Genomic DNA, 25311 nt, shown 5'->3' on the forward strand with positions numbered 1-25311 from the left:
CAGGAGGATCTCCGCAAGTTTGAGCCTGGTGTATACAGTGAAATCCAGGCCAGAAAGGGCTACATAGTGATTATCTCAAACACACACACACACACACACACACACACACACACACACACACACACACACCATACAACAGAAATAAAAACAAATGATCCAGTCTATAACTGCCACTTATCTACTTCTTGCTTAAAAACATTTATTTGAAAAGACAAAGAATGAAATTTTACTCTCTGCAGCCCGGGCTGTAGGGAGCATGGGGAGGCCTTCTAGCCTCAGGACTCCCCGGACCAGAAAGAAGTTCCCCACCGGGGCAGAGACCCAAGTGTCGTAACACCTAAGCCCAGAGAACAGCCAGGTGATCCAAGAGAACAGAAACTGCAGGACACTGACTTGAGAACTCAAGTTTGGTTAGGAACAACTCTTCAGAAAGCCTGTGAGGCCCACGAGGCAGAGACCACCCACGTGAGCCTCTAACTGCCCTTGGGCGTCAGGATCTGCTTGATGTAGTTGACCACGTTGCTGTGGAGCTGGGAAGCGGTGGCCTCAAAGGTGTCCTTGGCGAGGGTCCGGGCCGTCTCGCTGCCGCCCATCATGGCGTGGTACAGTGGGAGCGTGTACTTCTGCTTCCCCTGTAAGAAGCACAGACGCCTCTCCTCAGCAGCTTGCTTAGTGGTCTGCCCAGCCCTCCTCCCCCGACAGCAGCCATGGTCTGAGGACAATGGGGATGTGGGGGTCAGAGCGGGAATGAAGTGCCTCTCTGTCAGATTTTGGAAGGACGGGTTCTGGCATCTTCTAGGGGATGGAGAATGATCAGCATGAACCCCAAATCATGGCAACAAGGGACCATTTACAAGTACCAAACGAATGAGCTGGGTGGACACAACGGGACTGCAAACTTTTGGAAAGCTGGAGGCAGTTAGTCATCGAGGTAATGACGGCCAAAAACCAGGGTCATGTAAGGCCCAGCTACAATGAAGCCAGATCCCCGCGAGTCAAATTCACATAACTGTACGGCAGCTGAGTGGCAAGCTCCCGAGCCCCAGAGGCTTGGCAAGCGGTCAGAGGGCTCAGAGAACCTCCCACAGACTTCTGGCTCGCCCTTCACACAGACTGCACGACAGAGGAAGTCACCTGGGCATTGCTTTGGATCCGATCGGTCCCTCACTGCTCTGGAGTCGGAGGATGTTCAGTTTATCACGAGAGCCTTGTGCCCTAAAGGGCGCTCTCATGGGGATCCACTGGTGTCTGAACTGCTACCAAGTCCCAGAACTCCTCCGGAGAGCAGGGACCTAGCGCCTCACTCACCTAATTTGTCCTTTTGTATGACCAGCCCTCACATTACCCAGTTCCCTTTTCCCAGTTTCGGGTTAGCTCTAACTGCCTTCATCCCCTTCGGCTTCACCAGCTCATCTCCAAAGAGGCTCCTCAAGCCTGGAAACTTCTCTTCCCCCAGGACACAGCCTCGGGGAATCACACCAACACTGGTGTGATCAGGAGGTCCTTCAGAGGCCAGGCCCCACTTCCTCTGAAGGGCAGACCCACAGGCCTCTCGCAGGCCTGCAGGAAGACCTCAGGTATGATAACGGAGGTCCACAGCCTGTCCACGAGGGGACCAGAGATGAAATTACCCACCTGGCTCTGCAAGAACTCCTTCACTTTCCAGAACTCTTCTTGGTGGTCATTCTTAAGGATGATCTGGCCCCATCGGAGCCGTAACTCAGCATTCCGGGCATTGGAGATCTTTGGGTATGTCTCTCCAAGCGTCTTCACATTCCCTAGAAAAGAGAAAGCAATGGGTTCTTACCGGCCAACTGAGGAGCCCAGAAGGCTCATTGTCAGCGCCACTGAGTGTCTGTCCTCCTGCTCTCCGGAAGCACTGGAGGAAACAGTGAGGTTCCCTTACCAGCGACCTTTACCATCCATCCTGCCCCTGTATCTGGCTCGGGGATACTCTAGTACCACATGCACCTCAATTTCTAAGGCTCTCCTCTAAGACACCCCTTAATTTCACTCTGAACTTCCTGCTCTTTCCCTCACGTTCTCTCCTACCATTGTGCTAATACATTTGGATCCAACTTTGAAATCTGAGTATGTTCAGTAAATTTTTTTTTTTTTGGTTTTTCGAGACAGGGTTTCTCTGCATAGCTTTGCGCCTTTCCTGGAGCTCACTTGGTAGCCCAGGCTGGCCTTGAACTCACAGAGATCCGCCTGGCTCTGCCTCCCGAGTGCTGGGATTAAAGGTGTGCGCCACCAACACCCGGCCAGTTAATTTTTCTGAGGATGAAAACCCCTATGTACTAAAAGGCGCCAATCACGGGGATTTGATGACTATTATTTCTGACCAAACAACAACAAAGCATCCAGTGGAGGAGGTGAGGGGCTGGAGAGACGGCTCAGAGGTTAAGAGTGCTTGCTGCTCTTCCAGAGGAGCTGCGTTCAGTACCAACCTTCACACCAGATGGCTCACAACCACCTGTAACCACAGCTCGAGGGGATCCAACACCTTTTCTGGCCTCTGCAGGTACCCACAGACATGGGACAGATAGACACACATACTCTTAAGTAAAAATACATCTTTAATTTTTAAGTGAAAAAGGGTTTGGATGACTAGGCTCCAATCCTAGGCCAATCATTTACTGTTGTGCGGGTTATTGGTGCCTTTCTGATGTCATCTCTATCACCTGGGTTTAAGATCACAGCATCCCAATCACAGAGTAATCCTGAGATTAAATGGTCCAATAGAGACAGTTTATGCAGTACCCTGCAGGACCTGGAGCCTGATGAATGCCAGGCTTTGTTAATCTGTTCCCGGTGGCACTGGTATGTTGTCCTGTGCTGTTCTGATGAGGTATTCTTGTGAGGTATCAGCCTCCCTTCTACACTGGAGCCACTTCGAGGCACTATCCCTTCTGACTCTCGCTCTGGCCTCTGACATGAAGCTCTGCACCCAAGAAGCCTGGCTTCAGCATGGTAAGGAGGTAAGCCACTGTCCTTACCGGGTGGGAGAGGGGACTTCTGCAGGATCTTGTCTAGGAAGTAGACAAGCTGGTAGGTCTTCCAGGTAGAGATGGATACAGCTTCAATGGCTTGCATGTCCAGCTCTGAGGTCACCCACAGCTCAGCCAGCTCTTCAGCTGGCTTCATGAGTGAGTCCCCAGGGGAGAGGTCAGGGAGGTAGGGGGGCCAGCCAGGGGTGTTCAGCCATCGATCAAACTCAAAGCCTCGTGGGTAAAAGAAAAGAAGACACTGTCACAACTCTCCTACCAGTCAACACGCCCAAAGCAGTTCCCTGGGCTTGCAAGCCCATCTCCCATCCTAAATCACCCCATACTTGGTGTCACTTGCCCCAGCCGGATGGACAGCATCTGGAGGCTGCCACAGTAAGACTAGACCATGCCTGCTTCTACTGTGAAATGCTGCTTGCTTGAAAAGCAACGTTCTGTCACCAGGTGATAGACGAGCTCCTGATTGTAGTCCAGGTCCCGCTTTCCTCCCCATCACAGTGGCGCAGTGCATTCGCACCAGGGCCCCAAGCCTGAGCTGCCTGGCTTCCCATCCCAGCGCTGCTTTAACTATCTGGCGCCTCAGTTGTTTGTAAAATGGGGGGTGCTCGGCCCTACCTTAGTTGACAGTCGTAGATTAAATGAGCAAATACACATTAAAAGCTTAGTGCACGGCCTGGCGCATAGTAAGCACTCAGTAATTATTAACTATTGTTCGTCAGAGTCTCATGACCTTGAAATTTGGGCCTCCAACCAACAACCCAGTGCTACCGAGACAGAAACCGATTTACCAAACCAACCAGAGTGATTCAGAGTTCACATCCCGACAAGGGGTGTGTCTCACGGCCTGTCTGGGTCACAGCGAGGCCATCCTCTCTGTTCATGGAGGAAGCAGTCAGTGCCTTCCTGGCTGACATCAGAGAGGCTGCCAGGATTCCCCTTGCTCACAGGGCCTAAGGAGCCCTCACCGAGAGCTCAGGGCAGAGGTGACGGCCCCTGGTGCTCTCCTGCTTCTGATTTGGGCAGCAGAGGTCACAACAGCCCTCTGGCAAGAACCAAGAAGTCAGCCTGTCTCTGTTTCTCTTTCTTCCTGAGACAGGGTCTCACGTAGCCCATACTGGCTGTGGACTCACTGTAGCCAAGGGTGGCTTCTCAATCCTGGTCCTCTTGTCCCTACCTCCCAAGTGATGGGGTCACACCCACGCCCCAATTTTTTTGACTTTCTGTTTTGACTTAACTCATCATGTAACCCAAACTGCCCTTAAAGTTATGGCCGTCGGCTGCCTCAGGCTCTGAAGTGCTTAACTTCAGCTTAAAAACATTTGCTTTTGTGTTTCAGTGCTGGGGGTCAAACCCAGGTCCTCATACATGACCTGCAAGTGCCCTACCAACTGAGCTACATTGCCAACTCCCTCTTTCTGGGGGTTGAGCCCAGGGCCTGTCTGTGCACGACCCTGGAACTCTACGCCAGCCCCACCGCGAGTCATTCTGTGGACCGGAGCCTGGGGTCCCGGGCTGGCTCTCCAAATGCTGCTTGAACGTGGAACCCATGACTTGATGGTTTCCCACCTCACCTTGCTCATTCTCTGCTGCGTCTTGGAAGTCAGCAGTCCAGTTCCCCTGCTTACCTGGAATGGAATCTACTCCCTTCTCCTTCAGCTCAGGGAAATACTCGAGGTAGAATTCCAGAAAATCTTCAGCCATGATACTTTGGAATTTAAACTCATCTACATAGGCCTGTGAGGAGGAAGGTGGTTTAGCCTCTGTGGCCACCCTGGGGAGCAGACCCCCCCCATCTCTCAGGCCCTCTCTGACCCTTACCTCTGGTGCCCCTGCCTCCACCCCTGCACTCTGTCCCAGCGCTTTATCTGCTCCTTGTCTCTCTCCCCTCGTGGAGAGTTGACTGTACCTTGAGAAACTTGTCAAACCGATCCTGATCGCCCACCAGGTGGGCCAGGTACGAGACAAAGCAGTACCCTTTCTCGTAGGGGGTCTCATTGTAGGTGTCATCGGGGTCAACACCTGGCAGAGGAGAGAGGAGACAGGGCTGAGTGTTCGTAAGCACCTCTTGTATAAGCACCTCCGGCCTCCGATTACAGGCTAACTGTTGGAATTGCTCAGACTACACCTCTCCCAGGTACAGCCAAGGTTTCCAGGTCGCCAAGGGTCTCCCACAGCACTTCAAAGGTAAAAGCAGAGGGCCAGTAACTATGGATCTAAGAAAAGGCCAGGGAGACCCGTGGTTCAAAGGGGCTGGCGCATTTCCTTGGACAGGGCCTTCAACTAACTCTTAGGGCTGAACAGGCTCAGGCTTTTCAAGTCCTGTTGGTCACCATCTACACAGCCAACCTCTCGGGCGTAGTTTTAACAACTGTCCTAGACGAGAGCTAATTACCAGGGTACAAGAAGTTTGTTTTACAGTCAGGTGGCACCAAAGAACACAAGCTTCAGTTGCACAAAAGGATTTTAGGTTAGTCATACATGAAACTGAAGAAAAAAATGGTAGAAAGCAGGAAGTTCTGAGCTGACAGGTGCATGACCTTGGGCAAATCACTGGACTTGCCTGCTTCTGGGCCTGTCATCTGTAAAATGAGGCTAACGCTCTTCAGAAGCCTCACTTAGGAGAGAACAATAAAAAGGAACGGGAGAGCAACGGGCTTGTCATGCAGAACTCAGTGGCTGAAATGTTGGGCCCAGCCAGCCTGCGGATCGGGGATGGCCAGAGCACCCCAGTGGCCCACTCCTCCAAGAAAGCATTCCAGCAGGTGGCTCGGACTAACTTGGGGCTCCGAGCGTAATTTATTGGAGGGGGGAGACAGAGGAGCCTTCTGGACCTGGTTCAATCTTCACCCGCAGCTTGTTGAGCGGGTTTTCCTCTCCGGAGACGTCCATGTGCTGCCGAAGCAGAGCTCGTCCTGTTGCGGCCTCCAAGCAGGTGTAAGCAGCTCCTGGCCAAAGACAAACCACAGACCCCACGTTCACCAGGCCCACGTTCTCCTGACGGAGGCGCTGTGCTGTCTGTCTCCTCGGGGTCTGAGGCTCAAAGGCATTACCTCCCAGGGTGTCACGGAACAAGGAGACTCAGCCTCTAGCTCTTGGGCGTTCTGAGCTACAGAGGTTTGGTTAACCTGACCTGTGGGTCTTTCCCACAAACACTAGGGGAGCTTTTCTTTGTCTACAGGAATTTTTTTGTTTGTTTGTTTGTTTGGTTTTGGTTTTTCGAGACAGGGTTTCTCTGTGTAGCTTTGGTGCCTGTTCTGGAGCTCGCTCTGTAGACCAGGCTGGTCTTGAACTCACAGAGATCTGCCTGGCTCTGCTTCCTAAGTGTTGGGATTAAAGGCGTGCGCCACCACCGCCCGGCAGGAATGTATTTTTATTTTCAGGTAACAATTTGGTTTCTGTGAAACTTAAAATATTTTTCCTCTGATGATCCTGTCGCAGAAAAGAAACTGTCACCTTCAAAAACCTTAAGCGTCTAGGCTGGGTGGGTATGGTGGCACAGGCCTTTTCTCATCCTGCTCCAGGGAGACAGAGGCAGGTAGCTCTCTGTGAGTTTGAGGCCAGCCTGGTCTACATAGTAGTAAGTTCCAGGCCATCCAGGGTTATATAGTGAGACCCTGTCCAAAAAAAGAAAAGAAGCTGGGCGGTGGTGGCGCACACCTTTAATCCCAGCACTTGAAAGGTAGAGCCAGGTGGATCTCTGTGAATTCGAGGCCAGCCTGGTCTACAGAGTGAGTTCCAAGACAGCCAGGGCTACACAGAGAAACCCTGTCTCAGAGGGGTTGGGGGAGGGGATAGGAAAGCAAAGAAAAAGAATTAAGCATCTTTTAAGTTTTCTCCTGGCTTTAAAGACAGTAACTCGAGCTGGGCGGTGGTGGTGGTGGTGGTGGTGGTGGTGGTGGTGGTGGTGGTGGTGGTGCACGCCTTTAATCCTAGCACTTGAGAGGTAGAGCCAGGCGGATCTCTGTGAGTTCGAGGCCAGCCTGGGCTACCAAGTGAGTTCCAGGAAAAGGCGCAAAGCTACACAGAGAAACCCTGTCTCAAAAAAAAAAAAAAAAAAAAAAAAAAAAAAAAAAAAAAAAAAAAACCAGAAACAAACAAACAAAAAAGGACAGTAACTCGGGAGCCAGGGGCGTGGTTCAAGGGGTAAGGGTGCCTGTCACCAAACCCTATCACCTGCAATCGGTCACCAAGATTCATGACAGAGAGAACTAACTCCAGAAAGCTGTCCTTTGGCTTCCACACAAACACTGGGCACGTGCACATGAGTGCACACACACTTCAACTCTGCCACTTACCACAGGTTCTGACTCTGAGCCTCAGTTTTTTCTTCTGCATAATGGGAAAATCAAAGTTGTACCATTGGATTCTAGTACTTTAGCTCTGGTGAGCTAAACTCACTGTGTGACCCATGCTGGCCTTGAAGTCAGAGGTCTGACACCCTGTCCAGATTGTTCTTTCTTTCTCTCTCTCTCTCTCTCTCTCTCTCTCTCTCTCTCTCTCTCTCTCTCTCTCTCTCTCTCCTTTAAGTATATATGGATACTTCATTTGCATGTACCTCTGCACACCAGAAGAGGGCATCAGACAGTTGTGAGCCGCCATGTGGGTCCTGAGAATTGAACTCAGGACCTCTGGAAGAGCAGTCAGTGCTCTTAACCACTGAGGTATCTCTCCAACCCCCTCCCCCCACTTTAAAGACAGGGTCTTGCTAGACAACCCAGGCTGGCCTCAAACTTGTGACCTTCCTGCTTTAATTCCCAGTGCTGAGGGTGCAAAAGTGTGAGTCACCATGTCTGGTTTGCCACAGGATTCTTAGTGGCTGACGAAGACATTCACAAACAAAATCTTGCTCTGTATACTTTGAATAAGAATACAACTCTGTTCAAACATTTTGGCAAGTAAAAGATAAAGCACACTAAAAGTCTTTATGCCTTTAGTCCCAGCACTCAGGAGGCAGAGTTAGGTGAATCTCTGTGAGTTCAAGGCCAGCCTGGACTACAGAATGAGATCCAGGACAGGCACCGAAACTACACGGAGAACCCCTGTCTCAAAAAACAAAAAATAAAACAATAACAATAACAGCAAAATACTTCTTTATTCTCTTCTTTTTGAAACAGGGTCTTGTGTAGCCCAGGCTGGCCTCACTCACTAACCTTAGCCTTCTGCCCTACCTTTTGAGTGTGGAGATTGCAGGCATGCACCATAGTGCCTAGTTTTATACCTGGGACAGAACCCAGAGACATGTACATATTAGGCAAGGACTCAGCCACTGAGCTACTGAACTCTATTACCTGCCCCTGCGTGGTTCCCCCCCCCCCACACACACACACTGAGTGCTGAGGATCAAACCCAAGGCCTTGTGCATGTTAGGCAATCACTCCACCAAATTTATTATTAGCCCAAACTCAATTAAATTTAATGAATGTATTAAATTCTTTTTTTCTTTAATGCTTTTATTTAATTTTTGTGAATAAAAAGAATTTTTTTTTCTTCCAAGACAGGGTTTCTCCGTATAACAGCTCGGGCTGTCCTAGAACTTGCTTTGTAGACTGGGCTGGCCTCAGACTCAGAGATCTGCCTGCCTCTGCCTCCCAAGTGCTGAGATTAAAGGCGTGCTCCACTACACCTGGTGCAAATTAAAATTTTTAAAAACATTATTATGGGAGCTGGAGAGATGGCTCGATGGTTAAGATCCCTGGCTGCTCTTCCAGGGGTCCTGAGTTCAATTCCCAGCAACCACATGGTGGCTCACAACCATCTGTAATGAGATCGGGCGCCCTCTTCTGGCCTGCAGGGACACATGCAGGCAGAACACTGCATACATAATAAATAATAAATCTTAAAAAAAAATCTTCCTATATAAAAAATATATTATTATGGTTTAAAACCATAGATGTGACTCAGGAATGATACAGCATATGTCTTTAATTCCAGCCCTCAGGAGGCAGAGGCAGGTAAATCGCTGGTCTATATAGTGAGTTCCCAGGCCAGCAAAGGATGCAGAGTGAGACACTGTCCTAAAATAATAACAAACCAACAAAACCCATAGACGTTTGATCTTTCATATTTATATATAGGAAGTGAGCTGGGCACAATGGCACACATCTCTTATCCCAGCATTTAGGGGGTAGAGGCAGGAGGATTGCTGTGATCTGACCTGTTCTACATAGTGAGTTCCAGACCAGAAGAGCCTCACACAGCAAGATCTTGCCTGATCCCAACCCCCATCACCACAGTTCTGGAGGCTGAACACAGGGCTTTGTGCATGCCAGGCAAGCACTTCCCCAACCGAACTAATGAACCATGTCCTCAGCCCAAGACCTGGCTCAAAAAAGCCCCAAAGTGCTGGGCATCATGGTTCACACCTTACAGGCTGAGCAAGCCAGTAAGCAGCAGCCCTCCATGACCTCTGCAGCAGCCTCCAGGTTCCTGCCCTGCTTGAGTTCCTGTCCTGACCTCCTTCAGTGATGGACTATGATATGGAAGTGCATTAAATTTCCTCATATTATGTGAAAACAAATAAACAAATAAATAAATAGAAGAGAAAAAAAGAAAGTAGACTAGTAGTTGCTAGGGGCTTGAGGGAGTGGCAAATGAGAATTGACAGCTCATGGACATCAAAGTTGTCTGGGGATGACTGACGTATTCTGGAATTAGGGTCAGCAAGATGGCTGAGCAGGTAGGGGAGGCTTAACACTACACTTGACAACCTGAGTTTGAGCCCAGGGCCCTCCATGGTGGAAAGAGAGAACCCACTCTGTAGCTGGAAGTTTTCCCGTGTCCTGGCTGGCCACACCACTCCCACAAGTTGTCACCTGACTCACCCTGGTGCGTGAACACACGTACACGCAAACGCAGAGAGAGGCAGAGCAAGACAGATCGAGAGGAATTACGTTTTTTAAACCAAGGGACCAGAAAGATGGCTAGTGCATAAAGTACATGAGCCTGATGGCCTAAGTTCAATCCCTGTGACCCACAAAAAGGTGGAAGGAGAGAAGCGACTCCTCAAAACTGTCCTCTAACGCCCCCCCCACACACACCATGGCATGTATGCGCCCCCACATACACACCATACGAACAATAATTAAATAACTAAAATCAAACTATCCTAGATTTAGGTAACACTGAGTTTAAGGCCAGCCTATGTTATAAGAGATACTAACATAAAAAATTAAAAAAAAAAAAAAGCCCCAAAGTGCTGGGTATCATGGTTCACAGATGCCTTTCATCTTTCATCCCAGAACTCAGGAGGCAAAGGCAGGCAGATAGGTGGTCTATGTGAACTCAAGACCAGCCCCCTGTGAGGTCTGTCTCAAATAACAACAACAACCAATAAAAACAAAACAAAAATGAAAAGGGGCGGAGAGACGGCTCAGCAGTACTTTCTGGTCTTCTAGAGGACTCGGGTTTGGTTCCCAGCACCCACCTCAGGCAGCTCACAGCTGACTAACTCCAGATGCCTCTGATCCCCAAGGGCACTTGTTCTTGAGTGCAGGGACCCACAGGCAGACACACATCCCTACATACAATTTTTAAAGCATACGTGAAGAAAAAAGAAAAAGAAAATAGAGAAAAGGAAATAGAATCCTCTTTGATGGTCCTGAACACTGAAATTACAGATGGAATTTCTTTTCCTTCCTGTGCTTGTCCACACACGCCACACAGATCTTGTTTAAACATAATAATAAATGTTCTACCACTTGGAGCATATGATAGACAGAAGCCTCTTACCAATTCACTAATGAGACAGCAGAAAAGCTTTGGTCTCTTTTCTTTCAGCACATGTATGGCCGGGCACATGACTCAGCAGAGGCTCAGGAAGCCTTGGGTTCGAGGCTTGTCTATGACTACAGAGGGAGTTTGAGGTCAGCCTGGAATATGTGAGACCCTGTCACTAAGACAAAGAGAGGGAGCCCGGGTCACACGTAGCATGGCAACCAGTGATGATCACGACTTTATGTTTCACTCATCAATCAACCAGCCATCTGGGGTAAATGACGCTGGGTACTCTCACCTAGGAGCTGTGTCTCCTGGGGACACTTTGGCATCCAGTGTGACCCCAGTGTAGAGAGTATTTTCATTGCCAACTCACCCATTAATCCAGTCAGTCAGTTTAAACCACAATGCTTGCAGTGGGACACAAAGTGGAACAGGAATTTCTAATTTAAAAACAGTTTCCAGGCTGGAGAGATGGCTCAGCGGTTAAGAGCACTGGCTGCCCTTCCAGAGGTGCTGAGTTCAATTTCCAGCAACCACAGGGTGGCTCACAACCATCTATAGTGGGATCTGATGCCCTCTTCTGGCGTAAAGGTGTACATGCAGATAGAGCACTCATAAAATAAAAGATAAATAAAAATAAAAAGTCTCCAAGTAGGTTTAACCCTTGATGGTCTATCCCCTGAGATTTGTGCCTAAGTCCCTCCTCCTTCAATGCCCACCTACACGGTGAAACCACACGAGCAGATGGCACTAAGAAGGGGGCCCGGATGGGGCTGGAGAGATGGCTCAGCAGTTAAGAGCACTGGTTGTTCTTTCAGAAGACCTGGGTTCAATTCCCAGCACCCACATGGCAGCTCACCACTGTCTGTAACTACACTTCCAGGGGATCTGACACCCTTACACAGACATTCATGCAGGCAAAACACCAGTGCACATCAAATTAAAAGAAAAAAGAATAAAAGAATGGGGCCAGGTACTTGGAAGGATGGCGCCTTACCAAACAGGATGGTGGAGATCCTCCTCTGGGCATACATGGTGAAGCCTTCGTTGAGCCAGAACTCCCCCCAGTTGGCATTGGTGACCAGGTTCCCAAACCAACTGTGAGAGATCTCATGGATGATGACATCCGCTAAGGAGCGGTCCCCTGCCAGCAGGCAGGGGGTGACAAAGGTCAGACAAGGGTTCTCCATTCCTCCAAACGGAAAGGACGGTGGCATGAAGAGCAAGTCATACCTGCCAAGAAACTGGAGGTCACAGGAGGCCCTGACTCCAGAGCAGACCTCACCTCCCCGGCCTCAGAGATCCAGGGCTGCGGCCACTAAAGCGACAGAATCAACCTCAGGCCCAGCACTGAAAACGAAGCCTGGGCCTCGGGGTCCTTCCCGGGAAGCTTCCCTGCCTCGGTGTCCGCCTCCATGAGCATGCTGCCTTTAAAAGTGTGAGCATGCGCTCAGCTCCCTCATACTCACCTCACTGGAGGGGTCACAAAGCCCGGCCTGTATCTTCAAGCCCGCAGCTTGAAGATGTTAAAGTAACCTCCCGCACAGGGGAAGGGCATGGTCACAGAGGCCCTGGCCTTCTCCACTCTCCCACCTCTCTCCCACTTCAAAGACCATCCCTCCCAGGTCCTTTCTAACAAAGCCCCCACTTGGAGCCTGGCTCGTCCCTCCCTCTTGGCTTCCTCCCGCCCAGTGTTTCTGGGGTTGGAAAGCCTTGCTCTGGGAGACGGAAGGAAGGGAAGCAGCCCCAGAAATGTGGGAAACAGCTACTCAGTTTCACAAAACCCATCTGTTCACCGATACCACACCTTCCCCAAACATAGGGTCCGAAAAGCTTCTCTCCCGTTGCCAGAAATTCTTCTATCACCCCATTGTACTCCTTCTTGGCATCTTCAAGGAGGCAGGGCTCTGCCCACACCCGGCTCCTAAGCACAGAGAGGCAGAAGAATGCTTAGAGAACGCCGTGGCAGCCACATGAACCACCTGTAGGACACCGTCCTGGCTCCCATATCTGAGCCAATGCAATGTGGCCACGTGGCCGGCCACGCAGACAGGAGAGGCCAGATCACCCTTTGCTTAACCCCAAAAGCCTGCTCATCATGCCTGGGTATGAGACTCGAAGATCGCCTTGGGGAGGTGCCAGTCAGCCCCGCTAGGCAACAGGACATGAAGTCCATGGCTTCCACACCGAATGCAATGCTGCAAAAGTGAAGACGAAATAACAGAATATATATGAATCGGGTCCATAATTTCAGCACTGAAGAAGCTGAAGCAGGAGGATTGCTGAGAGTTCCAAGGCAGCTAGGGCTATAGAGTGAGAACCTATTCCAAACAAAACAAAACAAAACAATAGCAGCTAAAAAGGGTGGAATATATACGAGGCCTTTATAACATGATGCAATTACTTTCCTTCTTCTTACAGGATAGATGAAAGAATTCTGATAATAGTTGGGGGTGGGGGTGGTACACCCTTTCAATTCCAGCACTTGGGAGGCAGAGGAAGGTACACCTCTGTGAGTTCCAGGCCAGCCTGGGCTACATGGAGAGTTCCAGGGAAGCCAGACAGGGCTACACAATGAGACCCCCCCCCCTTCTCTCTCTCACACACAAACCTGATAACAGAATCTCTGGAATTAAAATTTGTCTTCTGAGGGGCTGGAGAGATGACTCAGTGGTTAAGAGCACTGGCTGCTCTTCCAGAGGACCCAGGTTCAGTTCTCAGCACCCACATGGCAGCTCACCACTGTCTGTAACTCCAGTTTGAGGGTATCCAACACCCTCACACAGAGTATATACACACAAAACACCAGTGCACATTAAATAAATAAATAGATCTTTAAAAAAAAAAACAGTCTTCTGAGAGAAACCTATCAATATTAATGGGAAAGTTGCCAGTTCTTTTAGGTGCCAAATGGTTTTGTGATTTTACTTCATAGCTAGAATGGGCTTTATTCCTCAGAGGGCACTATGATGTCCTCACCTTTAAAAGGTTTAGAACAGGGCCAGAGAGATGGCTCACACATGCACACATAAACATACACAAATAAATGTAAATGTAGCAGGGCAGTGGTAGTGCATGTCTTTAATTCCAGCACTCAGGAGGCAGAGCCAGGCGGATCTCTGTGAGTTCGAGGCCAGCCTGGTTTACAGAGCGAGATCCAGGACAGGCACCAAAAAAACTACATGGAGAAACCCAGTCTCAAAAAACAAACAAACAAAAACCAAAACCAAAACAACAAAAGTAAATGTAATTATGTAATTTTAAAAATTAAAAATGACCCAGGATAAACAAAAACAAGCCCATGTATAAATAAAATTAGTATGACAAAACAGGTGTGTTTACAATGTTCAACATATGGTCCCTTCAAGTTTTTATAATTTGAATTTTTCATAAAAAATGAGAAACAGTGAGAAAGGTGGTATACATTTATAATACTAGCATTTACATTTTTATTATGTTTATTTATGTGAATGTATGATATGTATGTGCCATGCACACATGTGCTCTGCACAATGTGCGTGGGGGAGTCCTCAAGTTCTACCGTGGAGGTCCCAAGGATTGAGCTCAGATTATCAGGCTTGGTGCCAAGCACCATTACCCAATGAGCTATCTTGCTGGCCCTTTAATCCCAGCATTGGGGAGGCTGAGGCAGGAGGATTGAGAGCTGGAGAACAGGCTGGGGTACACAGGAAGATCCTGTCTCAATCAACCAACCAAAGTGTAAAGACAGGAAAACAGGTGAGGAGGGAGAAGCACCATCACCATCAAGAAGACACAGTCGAGCAAAAAGTCAGGGCTGAGAGAGCCAGTTACGGCTCCAAGGATGGGCTGACACCAGGATTCAGGACCCCTGAAGCCAAGGCCTGCGCCTCAACCTTGCGTAAGTCTGTAGTCATAGCCTCAGTTTGACTATCCTCACATGGATACAAATATTATCAACCTCGCTGAGTCTGGGAAAAGATTAGGAGGGAGCATCCACAAAAGGGCCATTGGGATCCACCCTCCACTTTCTACCCAGTATCCTCTTGTGGTGCCTGGGCCCACCTGGGATAGGAGGGATCCTGTGACAAAAGACCCTATATAATATATATATAATATATTATCTATATAGAGCACGAGATCCCTGGGATGTGAACAATGGCTGTCCACCAGACAGGGGAAGGAGATGTCACCAACATTAGCTTACTTCTTTTTGTTTTGTTTTCTGAGACAGGGTTTCATGGAGCCCAGGCTGTTCTCCAAATCACTATGTGGCTGAGGAGGACCTTGAACTTTGGATTCTCCTGCCTCCATTTTGAAAGTGCTGGGATTACAGGACTGTGCCACCATACCTGGTTTATGCAGGGTTGGGGATCAAACCCAGGGCTTCATGCATGCAAGGCAAGCATTTTATTAGCTGAGCTACATTCCCAAACCATCATCATCACCAGTGAAATGGATCGTACTACCTTGTTTGACATGCTTTTGAGTCAGTTATATGATTAGAACCTGTCATATTCCCATTATGATTCGTTCATATACCTGAGTCTCATTGTGTAGCACTGGATGGCCTCAAACTCACAGAGATCCTATTGCCTCTGCCTACTTCATACTTCGGTAAACAGAACATTTGTTAGGGCAAACACATCTTCAAACCACATAGCTTTTTTTTTTTTTCTTTTTCTTTTTTTTTTTTTTGGTTTTTCGAGACAGGGTTTCTCTGTGTAGCTTTGTGCCTTTCCTGGAACTCACTTGGTAGCCCAGGCTGGCCTCGAACTCACAGAAATCCGCCTGGCTCTGCCTCCCGAGTGCTGGGATTAAAGGCGTGCGTCACCACCGCCTGGCCACATAGCTTTTCTTATCTTTTTCCCATCATTCAAAGATGACCTCCCTGTCTATTAGGAAGAGGGTAACGCCTTCTCTTTCAAGATTGGCATTGTAGTGCTGGGGTTAGCTCAGGGTTAGAGTGCTGGTCTATCTAGCACGCTCAAGGTCCTGGGTTTGACCCTCAGCACATCAAAACAACTATGAGGAATAGCACTTTTCTGAATGTGTGTGTTGTCAGCAGGGACCAACAGAATCCTGCTTATTATCCTACCTGACACCTAGGAACTAATGTAATTCATGATACCACTAGCCATGCAGAGCTTTGCTGTAAAAAAACTTGAGGCTTGGGCTGGAGAGATGGCTCAGAGGTTAAGAGCACTGGCTGTTCTTCCAGAGGTCCTGAGTTCAATCCCCAGCAACCACATGGTGGCTCACAACCATCTGTAATGAGATCTGGCGCCCTCTTCTGGCATGTAGATAGAACACTATATGTGTAATAAATAAATAAATCTTAAAAAAAAAAAAAACAAAAAACCTTGAGGCTTGTAATGAATCTTATAGAAGACACCACTGCCTTCAGAGCTAAGGAACAGGAGAGCCGAGAAAGGGGCCTGTGCTTTGCAATCCAACCTTTGACCCCTTTCACAGCAGGACTAAGCTGCAGAGGTAGATGATAGATGATATGAAAATCGAGAAAACTTATTCTCTTTGTTTTAGACAGGCTGCATTATTCTATATGGCCCAGGCTGGCTTTGAACTTGAGACTTTCTGTCTCAGCATCACTAGTAGCTAGGATCACAGGTGTGTGTGCTACTATGCCCAGCTCATGGCCAAAGCTTTTAATCTCAAGAAACAGTATAAAAGCTGGGTGGTGGCGGCGGCGGCGGCGGCAGCGGCGGCGGCGGCGGCGGCACAAGCTTTTAATCCCAGCACTCAGGAAGCAGAGGCAGGCGGATCTCTGTGAGTTCGAGGCCAGCCTGGTCTACAGAGCCAGTTCCAGGACAGCCAGGACTACACAGAGAAACCCTGTCTCAAAAAAGAAAGAAACTGTACAAAATACTTTCTTGTCTCCATTAAATCTACCTAGTATCAGGACAACAAAACATACATCTAGACTGAGGCCTCAGCAGCAGGCAGAAAGGACAGTCCTTTCTTTCTTTAAAAGAATGCAAGGAGGGAGCTGGAGAGATGGCTCAGCAGATAAGAGCACTGATTGCTCTTCCAGAAGACCTGGGTTCAGTTCCCAGCACTCACATGGCCCCACATGGCTGCTCCCAACTGTCTTGTAACTCCGGTTCCAGGGGACCTGAAACCCATGGCAAAACACCAATGCACATAAAATAAAAATAAAATTTTTTTAAAAAGATACAGTACAAAAAAAAAAAAAGAAAGAAAGAAAAGAAAAGAAAGAAAGATGCAATGAGGCTGGGCGGTGTTGGTGCACGCCTTTAATCCCAGCACTCGGGAGGCAGAGGCAGGCGGATCTCTGAGAGTTGGAGTCTAGCCTGGTCTACGGAGCAAGTTCCAGGACAGCCAGGGCTACACAGAGAAACTCTGTGTCGAAAAACAAAACAAAAAGGCAAGGAAATCAAAGCTGGAGAAAAATGAGCTTCGGCACAGGGATATAATACCGTGGCTAGAAGGGCACTCAATACTAAAAGCTGCTAGTCGAGATCAGTCTTCTGGAACTACAGCGAGCAGCTGCGTTTACCCATGAGCCTCTGCTCCAGCTCCAGCAGCTGCCGCTACGCCAGCAGGGCAGGTGGTCTCCTTGCAGACAACAGGTTTGCACATGGAGGGAGGGGAAACGGAGGGGCGGAGAGGAAGGAGAGAAAAACAAGACCATCCGCCAGCCTCCTCAGGACCCCAGCCTCCTCAGGACCCGAAGGCAGCAGACACAGGATTCACACTGTCCCAAGAGCCACTTCAGCAGGACCACTGGGCCTGAGTCACCCCTGCCTCTGGGGTCAAACCCCACCTTGCCCGCTGGCTGTGTTTCTTACCTGGGTCCAACCTCAGCGGAAGCCAGATCTCCAATGGCCAAAGCTATCAGATAGGATGGGATGGGCTGGTCCATCTGGAAGAAGAACTTATTTGGACCTCTCTTCTCCCAAGTGCTCGCGCTCATCACAGCTGTGAAGCCATCTGGGACCTGGCAACAGAGAAAGCGTAGGAGGCCTCACCTTTGGAAAGTCTCCTCTGTTCGTTTGTCTATTGCCTTGTTCTTTATGAGGCCAAATTTTGCTACACAGCCCTGGCTAGCCTGGAACTTGCTGTGCATACCAGGCTGACCTGGAACTCCTGACGGTTCTGTGTAGCTGACACCACCCACCCACCCCCACCACCCACCATCCCTACCGTCTGCGTTCTGAGTGCTTGATATGTACTATCATGCCTGGCAAAAAGTCCTTTCGACGGACTTGAAGAATAGTAGGATCAGAAACCTGCACAGTGATGGTAACAACTCTGAGTTCATCCCGGAGAACAGGAAGGCTTCAAAAACCTTACACTGGTGGAGCTTGAACTGTGTAGAATTTCTGTCCATGGGCCAGGCATGGCAGCACCTGTCTTTAATACCAGCACTCAGGAGCCAGGGGTTCTCTAAGAGTCTGAGCCAGCCTGGTCTACACAGTGAGCTCCAGGCCAGCCAGGGCTACGTGGTGAGATGCTGTCTCAAACAACAAAATCTGCAGATGGAAAGCTTTACAAGGGAAGAATTTTTCAGATTCTGGATTTCGGATACACTGGATCAATGTAATAATTTATCAACCAAAACAGGACCTGATGGGCCTGAAATTATATTCTCTGTCTCTATATTTCTCTGAGACAGGGTCTGACTGGGTAGCCTAGGCTGGCATTGAACTCATGATTTTTTTTTTTTTTTTTTTTTTTTGAGACAGGTTTCTCTGTTTAGTCCTGGCTGTCCTGGAACTCACTCTGTATACCGGGATGGCCTTGAACTCAGAGATTCACCTGCCTCTGCCCCCTGAATGCTGGGATCAAAGGAATGCGCCACCACCACCTGGCATGAACTCATGATTCTTTTTTTGTTTGTTTTTTTATAAGCTGTTTATTTGTTATCTGTCACAGTAACAAAAAGATAATACAAAAGACTATCTTAGAAAATAAATGTTGCTTCTTTTAATTTCCAGTGCCTTAGCCAGGTGGTGGCACACACCTTTAAATCCCAGCACATGGGAGGCAGAGGGAGGTGCATCTCTGAGTTTGAGGCCAGCCTGGTCTACAGAGTGAGTTCCAGGACACAGCCAGGGTTACTCCAGAAACTCCACTCCCTCAAATTCCAGTGCCTTAAAAAGCAAACTGAGCACCACTACTAAGAGAATTCAGCCATATCAGAAACAGACCAGAGTAATTTAATATTGTTCAATCCCAACATTAACCTTTTACTTCCAGACAATTGAGCACTAGATTCCTTTTATTGAGTTCTTAAGTATTTCTTTTTAACAGAACCACTTTATAAGTCTTCTTTTCCTTAAAAAAAAAATTTATTCTATTGTTGTTGTCATTTTTTTGAGACAGGGTTTCTCTGTGTAGTTTTGGTGCCTGTCCTGGAACTCACTCTGTAGCTCAGGCTGGCCTCGAATTCACAGTGATCCGCCTGCCTCTGCCTCCCAAGTGCTGGGATTAAAGGCATGCGCCACCACCGCCCGGCTTATTCTATTTTTTTTAAAGCTACTTTTATTTTAAAAAAAAAAACATTGCTGGGCCAGCCATATGACTCGGCCTGTAAAAACAGTTCCTAGCGAGGCTGAAAACCTTTCAGTCTCTGGGAATCACACGGTGGAAAGAAAAGAATCAACTCCTGCAAGTTCTTGATTGCCACGTATATCATACCCTTCCCATAATGAATAAATACAAAGAAATCAACAAAAATAGAAAGAAAAAATTCATTGTTCAAAGAATCATAGATTAAGTGTCATGCGTCCTTTAGTATCGTAATTTGTAGGTCTGCACACTACTTAAGACCAGAAATCCCTTAGGATACTCACCACCCACTTCCCACGTCTGCAGCTAGTTAGACCCAAATGATATTTGTACTATGCATCGCCTACAGAGTACTTACTTACAAAAACTTTTGTGTGTATTATAGAATTCCCACAATAGGAATGAATCTTTGAGTGATTACAGATCTAAACAATGGACTTGCTCTTTAGAAATATGAATACATATACACTTTCTGTCTAGGACTCTTGAGGGGTGTCCTTTTTAAACAGATGTGAGCTCTATCTGTAAGCTTACTATACATTTGTTGTTTTTTTTTTTTAAATGCCGAATGCTGTTTATTGAAGGAGGGAAGAGGTCTTAAATACAGGCTTACAGCACAGTGGGAGAAACCTGGAGGGCAGAAGTTCACTACCGACGTTTTACAATCTTGCATCTAAGCTGTTAACGCCCAATATGCAGGATACACAGAACTCATGATTCTTATGCCTTTGCCTCACAAGGCTAGGATTACAGGCATGCACTTCCATGCCTGGCTTCTTCTTTTTTTTTTTTTTTAACATTAAAAAGCAAAACAAAACATTTATTTTATTATGTTGTTTGGGTTTTTTTTTTTTAAGATTTTTTTTTAATGTGTATGGGTATTTTACCTACATGGGAATTGAACCTGGGTCCTCTGAAGGGGCACCCAGTGCTCCTAACCACTGAACCATTTCTCTAGCTCCTATTTTATTATGTTTTAATTATATGTAGGTGCGTGTGTGTGTGTGTGTGTGTGTGTGTGTGTGTGTGTGTGTATACGTGTGTGTATGTGTGTGTGTGTACACGTGTGTGTGTGTGTGTGTGTGTGTGTGTGTGTGTGTGTGTGTGTACGTGTGTGTACGTGTGTGTATGTGTGTATGTGTGTGTGTGTGTGTAGATACGTGCATATAAATGAAGGTGCCAGTGGAGGCAGAGGTGCTGGGTCCCCTGGAAACAGTCATCGACAGCTGTAAGCCACCAGATATGGGTGCTAAGAACCAAACTCGAGTCCTCTGGAGGAGCAGAAGGTGCTCTTGACTGCTGAGCCCCCCTCGTTCATGACCCCAAGAGCAAGCACACTAAGTCACCTTACCTCAACAAGAGCCGAGTACGCGCACTTCACTGCAGGCGTGTCGAAGCAAGGGAAAAAGGCGCGGTTTAACACCGCCTGGCCCTGGGTGTAGACAAAGGGTCTCTTCTTTCCCGCGGTCTGCTCAGGAGCCAGCCAGCAAACCTAAGAGAACAGAGGGGCGCTTCAGGACAGACAGCTCACGAACAGAGACAGGAGTGGGCTGACTTGGGACATTTTCAGGTAATCCTTAAGACCTTCCTGCCAGCCAGTCTGTCCCTGGCCAGAATGTCCTCTCCTATTGTGTGTTTAATCTGCCCTGGTCTCATGCCCACATTACAGGGCAGACACTGCATTTCCCTGCCATACCCATGGCATCTCAGGAATCCCGTCCTCCTCACTGTTTCCAATCTAACCAGGATTTTGCGCTGCTGACAGAAGAGCAGAACCAGCTAAGAGTTGTCCGTTTGTTTTTGTTTTTTACAGTCTTCATGTCGCACATGCAAGCCCACTATTCTTTTTATGAATACTTAGGAGGCAGTCAGTTCATCCGTGGAGTAAGGTAACTCCTATTCTCTCCCATATCTGGGTAGACTGGCTTTCCCCTTTAAGGTATCTTTTCCAGTGGTCCTTTAGAAAAGCCCAGAAGGGGCCTTAGTACAGGTGTGGTGAGGCATCCTGGTTGGTACCTTAGTGTCTGGTCCAGCAGAACAACCCATCGGCAGTGTAAGCATATTCAATCACAAATTGGCATTCTGACCATCAGGAGATACAGTTTCCAAGGCACAACTGTAGTTTTCTTGGTTACTCCAGATCTCCTTTTTGAGTACCCAAGGTTATGATTGCTGTGGCTATCTCTTAGTTAAGAAAGCTAAGGCTTTACCATGAAAAGAGACAAACCTTACATTCGCCCTTAGCAAAAGGAAATCATATACAACATAGGTAAAACTGTGTGTGTGTGTGTGTGTGTGTGTGTGTGTGTGTGTGTGTCCATTTAAGATTGAAGAATGGATTACACTGTTCCAGGAAGGTATCACAGGTGAAGTATAATTGTCTGCTTAGGCCTTTAAGGACAAGCAAGAGTCAGATGTCGGAAGGGAAGAGAGAAGCCTCTCTCCAGCAGGTGAGTGGGGAAAGGCAGGCCTGGATGTAGGCTCTGGGAACTGCGTAGGCTCCGAATAGGCTGGTAGGAGGGAGGCCTGAGCAGGAGGGAGGCCTGAGCAGGAGGGAGGCCTGAGCAGGGGGGAGGCCTGAGAAGGAGGGAGGCCTGAGCAGGAGGGAGGCCTGAGCAGGAGGGAGGCCTGAGCAGGCAGAAGGAAGGGCTTCGAAAACAAGGATCTGAGACGTTTTAAAGATGCAGAGGAAAGCCACATTGGATGTTGGGTTTTTCTCTGCTTGCTTTTGTCCAAGTGCAATAAATTTAACCAATCTTCCTGTAAATACGATGCAGTGTGGAAGGCAGGAGGAGACATGGCAGAAAAAGCTGATGTAGGTAACAGAGGCCAACACAGTCAGTCCGGTGGCACATTAATGCAGACCCAATACAATGTGATCAAAGTGGCACTTTGCCTCTGAATTTCCCCTCTACAGTGCACAATTCCTGCCTAGCCACAGGGAAAACGTCTGAAAAATTCCAGTAGAAGGGCATTCTATGACTTATCTGAACAGCACTTCCAAATCGTTAACGTCATAGAAAAACAAGGGAAAGTCTGAGAAACCGTCACAGTGCTAAGACAAACCCAAAGATGCACAGCTAGCCCAGCACAGTGGCGCACGCCTGTAATCCCAGCACTGGGGAGGCAGAGACAGGTGGATCTGAGTTTGAGGCCAGCCTGGTCTACAGAGCGAGTTCCAGGATTCCAGCGAGTTCAAGGCTACACAGAATATACAGAAACACTGTCTCAAAACAGGTCAAACCCTACCCCTGCCCCCCAACAACAACAAGAACAAAGACGCACAGCTAGCTACAATGTGCTACTTTGGCCGAGATCAGGAAGCAGAAAAGAAGTAACTGAGAAAAAGAAGTAACAAAAAACAAGAAACTGAGATGCGGGTCAAGCCGGTGGAGCCTGCCTGGTTAGTACTGTCAGCTAGTGTCTATCAGTACTGACTGAACTGAGCTAACGGGAACGGAAACTGTGGAGGGCATGCCTAAGAGCTGGGTACTATCTGCTCAGTTACGCTCTTAATCTGCCTTTTATTATTTTGAACTCGCAGTCCTCCTGCCTCAGCTTCCCGAGTACTGGGCCTCCTGGCATGTGCCATCATGCCTGGCTGGTGTCAGGCACTTACATGAAGAAAATTGACCCAGTTTTGTTGAGAAGTGCCACTTTGATCACAAGTGCCTAGCACATCTTTATTATACATATTATAAGCAAAGGTGGTGGAGGGATAATGTATGTGTGTGTGTGTGTAGATATAGATATCTTAACACACACATACATGAATGTGTGTGTGTATATATATAAACATATGTATATACATATACATATATATATGTATTGCTTTGTTTGTTCTTAAATGATGAAAAGAAAACAATGATGTAATGAAGAAACCTGACGGTGTACGCACTACAGACCAGGTGAATTCTGGAGAAGATGCTGCAGTGCTTGGTGACAACTCTCATCAGAATGGCTGCAAAGGACAGGAATGCCTGCTAACGCCTTAGGTGAAGACCCTCACAGTGCGAAGGACAATCCTTTGTAGAGAGCAGCCTCAGCTGTGATGTCTGTTTAACCTTGGATGCCACCTTTAGAATGGGCAGATTTAGGGAGGGTTTAACTTTCCCATCCTGTGTAATTTCTAGCTCCCCGTGAAAATTAGGAATCAAGATGTAGCAGAGGAACTGAGGATGTGCCCTCCAGGCACCGAAGGAGACTTTCCTTTGCCTTTGGGGCTAGGTTGCACCAAGTGATTTTGACTTTCGGTTTCCCTAACAAGTTCTAGCATGAGGCTCTTTTATTCCTCCAGCCTTAGAAGGAGGAAGTGGAACTTCTCCTTGAGTCAGTTCTAAGAGGAAGGGGGAAATTGCTAGTTGGATAAGCAAGTTCCAATAGTCTGCAGAAAGCTTTGGTGAACTTTGTAACCCAGTCAGAGGCTGTCACTCTTACAAATGTACGCTGGGTACTCTTAACCTTACCTTCCAATATCTGTCTTACTCGAAAACCTTAAGACTTAAGAACCACGCTGGGCGGTGGTGGCACACGCCTTTAATCCCAGCACTTGGGAGGCAGAGGCAGGAGGATCTTTGTGAGTTCGAGGCCAGCCTGCTCTACAGAGCAAGATCCAGGAAAGGCTCAAAGCTACACAGAGAAACCCTGTCTTGAAAAAAAAAAAAAAGACTTAAGAACCGATCAACAGAGAAGATTAAATTATAATAAAGCCTAGACTACTCTAATTACACATTCTCATTCTTGCTCAGATTCTTTGAAGTCCAACTCAGGATTTCAAAGGAGGAAGCAAAAATAATTCTCTACGCTTCAGGGCAGTTTGAAAGTTTGAACTTGTGCAACCAGAACGGCAGGACAATAAAGGACGGTGTCAGCATCTAGCTAGCTAACCAACATCGCCCAGACTCCATCAAGGATAATTATATATAAAAAACAAACAAAGTTTGTGTGTGAAGTTTCTCATCCGGGAAAGACACACAGGATAGCGGATGAGTTGGTTTAACTCGTGTATGACAGAGGCAAATCCACAGACAGAGGCCAGGAAGGCAGAAAGCGCGGCAGGAGGAACACAGCACCGGCTGGAGAGGTCCGAGCCCAGGGTGGGGACCCGGGGGCCATGATCCAGAGCCGGCCACCGGGGGAGGAGAGTCGGCGCCTGGGGATCTCCTGCGGAAGCTGCAGAACAGGGCCAGGTTTCCTGCTGTGGGACTCTGGGAGACTCAAGAGGGCCACAGGCTGGCCAGGAGGGCTGGGAAAGGCCTGTGGCCCCCGCGCACCGCGCGCACTCACCCCGGGTCCCTCCCCGACGCGGTAGGTGAGCTCCAGCTGGAAGCGCTCGGCGGCGCGGCAGGGCTGCGGGAAGGCCACGCACAGGGCCTGGCCATAGTGCGAGAAGGGCTGCGTGTGGAATGGCACGGGCTCCGCGATCGGCTGTTGGTCTCCGGGCTGCCCCCGCCGCAGCGTCGCCGCCGTCACCTCCAGGCAGCTGTGTGAGTCGAGCCGTAGTTCCGAGGCGCCCTCGGGCAGCAAGCAGCGCAGCTCCAGCACCACCGTGCCGCTCAACCCGCGGCTGCCCGGGCCCGGGCCCGGAGGCCCGAACTCGGCCCGCAGGTCCAGGTGCAGGTGCAGGATCTCGAAGGCGCGGAAGCTGGAGGCCGAGGCCACGTCCACCGCCTGTGCCGAGTGCAGCGGCCGCCGCACCGCGCCGCCGCCGCGGCTGCCGGGTCCGCAGCTCTCCATGGCTCCGGAGCGGTTGCTCACCCGCCGGGAAGACAAGCAGCTCCGCGGGCCCCCGCAGGCTCCGCCTCGAGGCGACGCGCCACCGTGGGCCCCGCCCCCCCGGACTGCGGGCGGCCACCGCCCCTAGCAAATCTGAGCCACACCGACTGTCCCCTCCCTTGCAGCGCACAAGCCCTCTTTCACATGAGTTCCTAAGCCGCCTGGCCGAGGACGGTGGCGTGGTGGGTCGTCCTTTGCCCAGGACCCCCTTGCGGATCCCCCCCATCCTCTGAGTAATCAGTAGGATGCGGGGGACGGAACCTGGATTGGAAGGGTCTGT

General features: G+C 48.9%; 1 protein-coding gene across 1 annotated transcript; it reads right to left on the bottom strand.

The window, feature by feature from the left end:
• Positions 1–174: 174 nt before the first annotated feature.
• Rnpep (arginyl aminopeptidase) lies at positions 175–25093 on the bottom strand. The gene is made up of 11 exons (XM_006982445.4): positions 24543–25093; positions 20608–20748; positions 17534–17682; positions 12532–12648; positions 11722–11957; positions 5840–5953; positions 4915–5027; positions 4634–4742; positions 3000–3224; positions 1636–1778; positions 175–632 (listed from the first exon to the last, which is right to left on the bottom strand). Exons 1-11 carry the CDS (start codon positions 24990–24992, stop codon positions 474–476), a joined length of 1956 nt encoding a protein of 651 aa, XP_006982507.1. The 5' UTR covers positions 24993–25093; the 3' UTR covers positions 175–473.
• Positions 25094–25311: the final 218 nt, after the last annotated feature.

This window comes from Peromyscus maniculatus, chromosome 11 (assembly GCF_049852395.1).
Source record: "Peromyscus maniculatus bairdii isolate BWxNUB_F1_BW_parent chromosome 11, HU_Pman_BW_mat_3.1, whole genome shotgun sequence".
Taxonomy (NCBI): domain Eukaryota; kingdom Metazoa; phylum Chordata; class Mammalia; order Rodentia; family Cricetidae; genus Peromyscus; species Peromyscus maniculatus.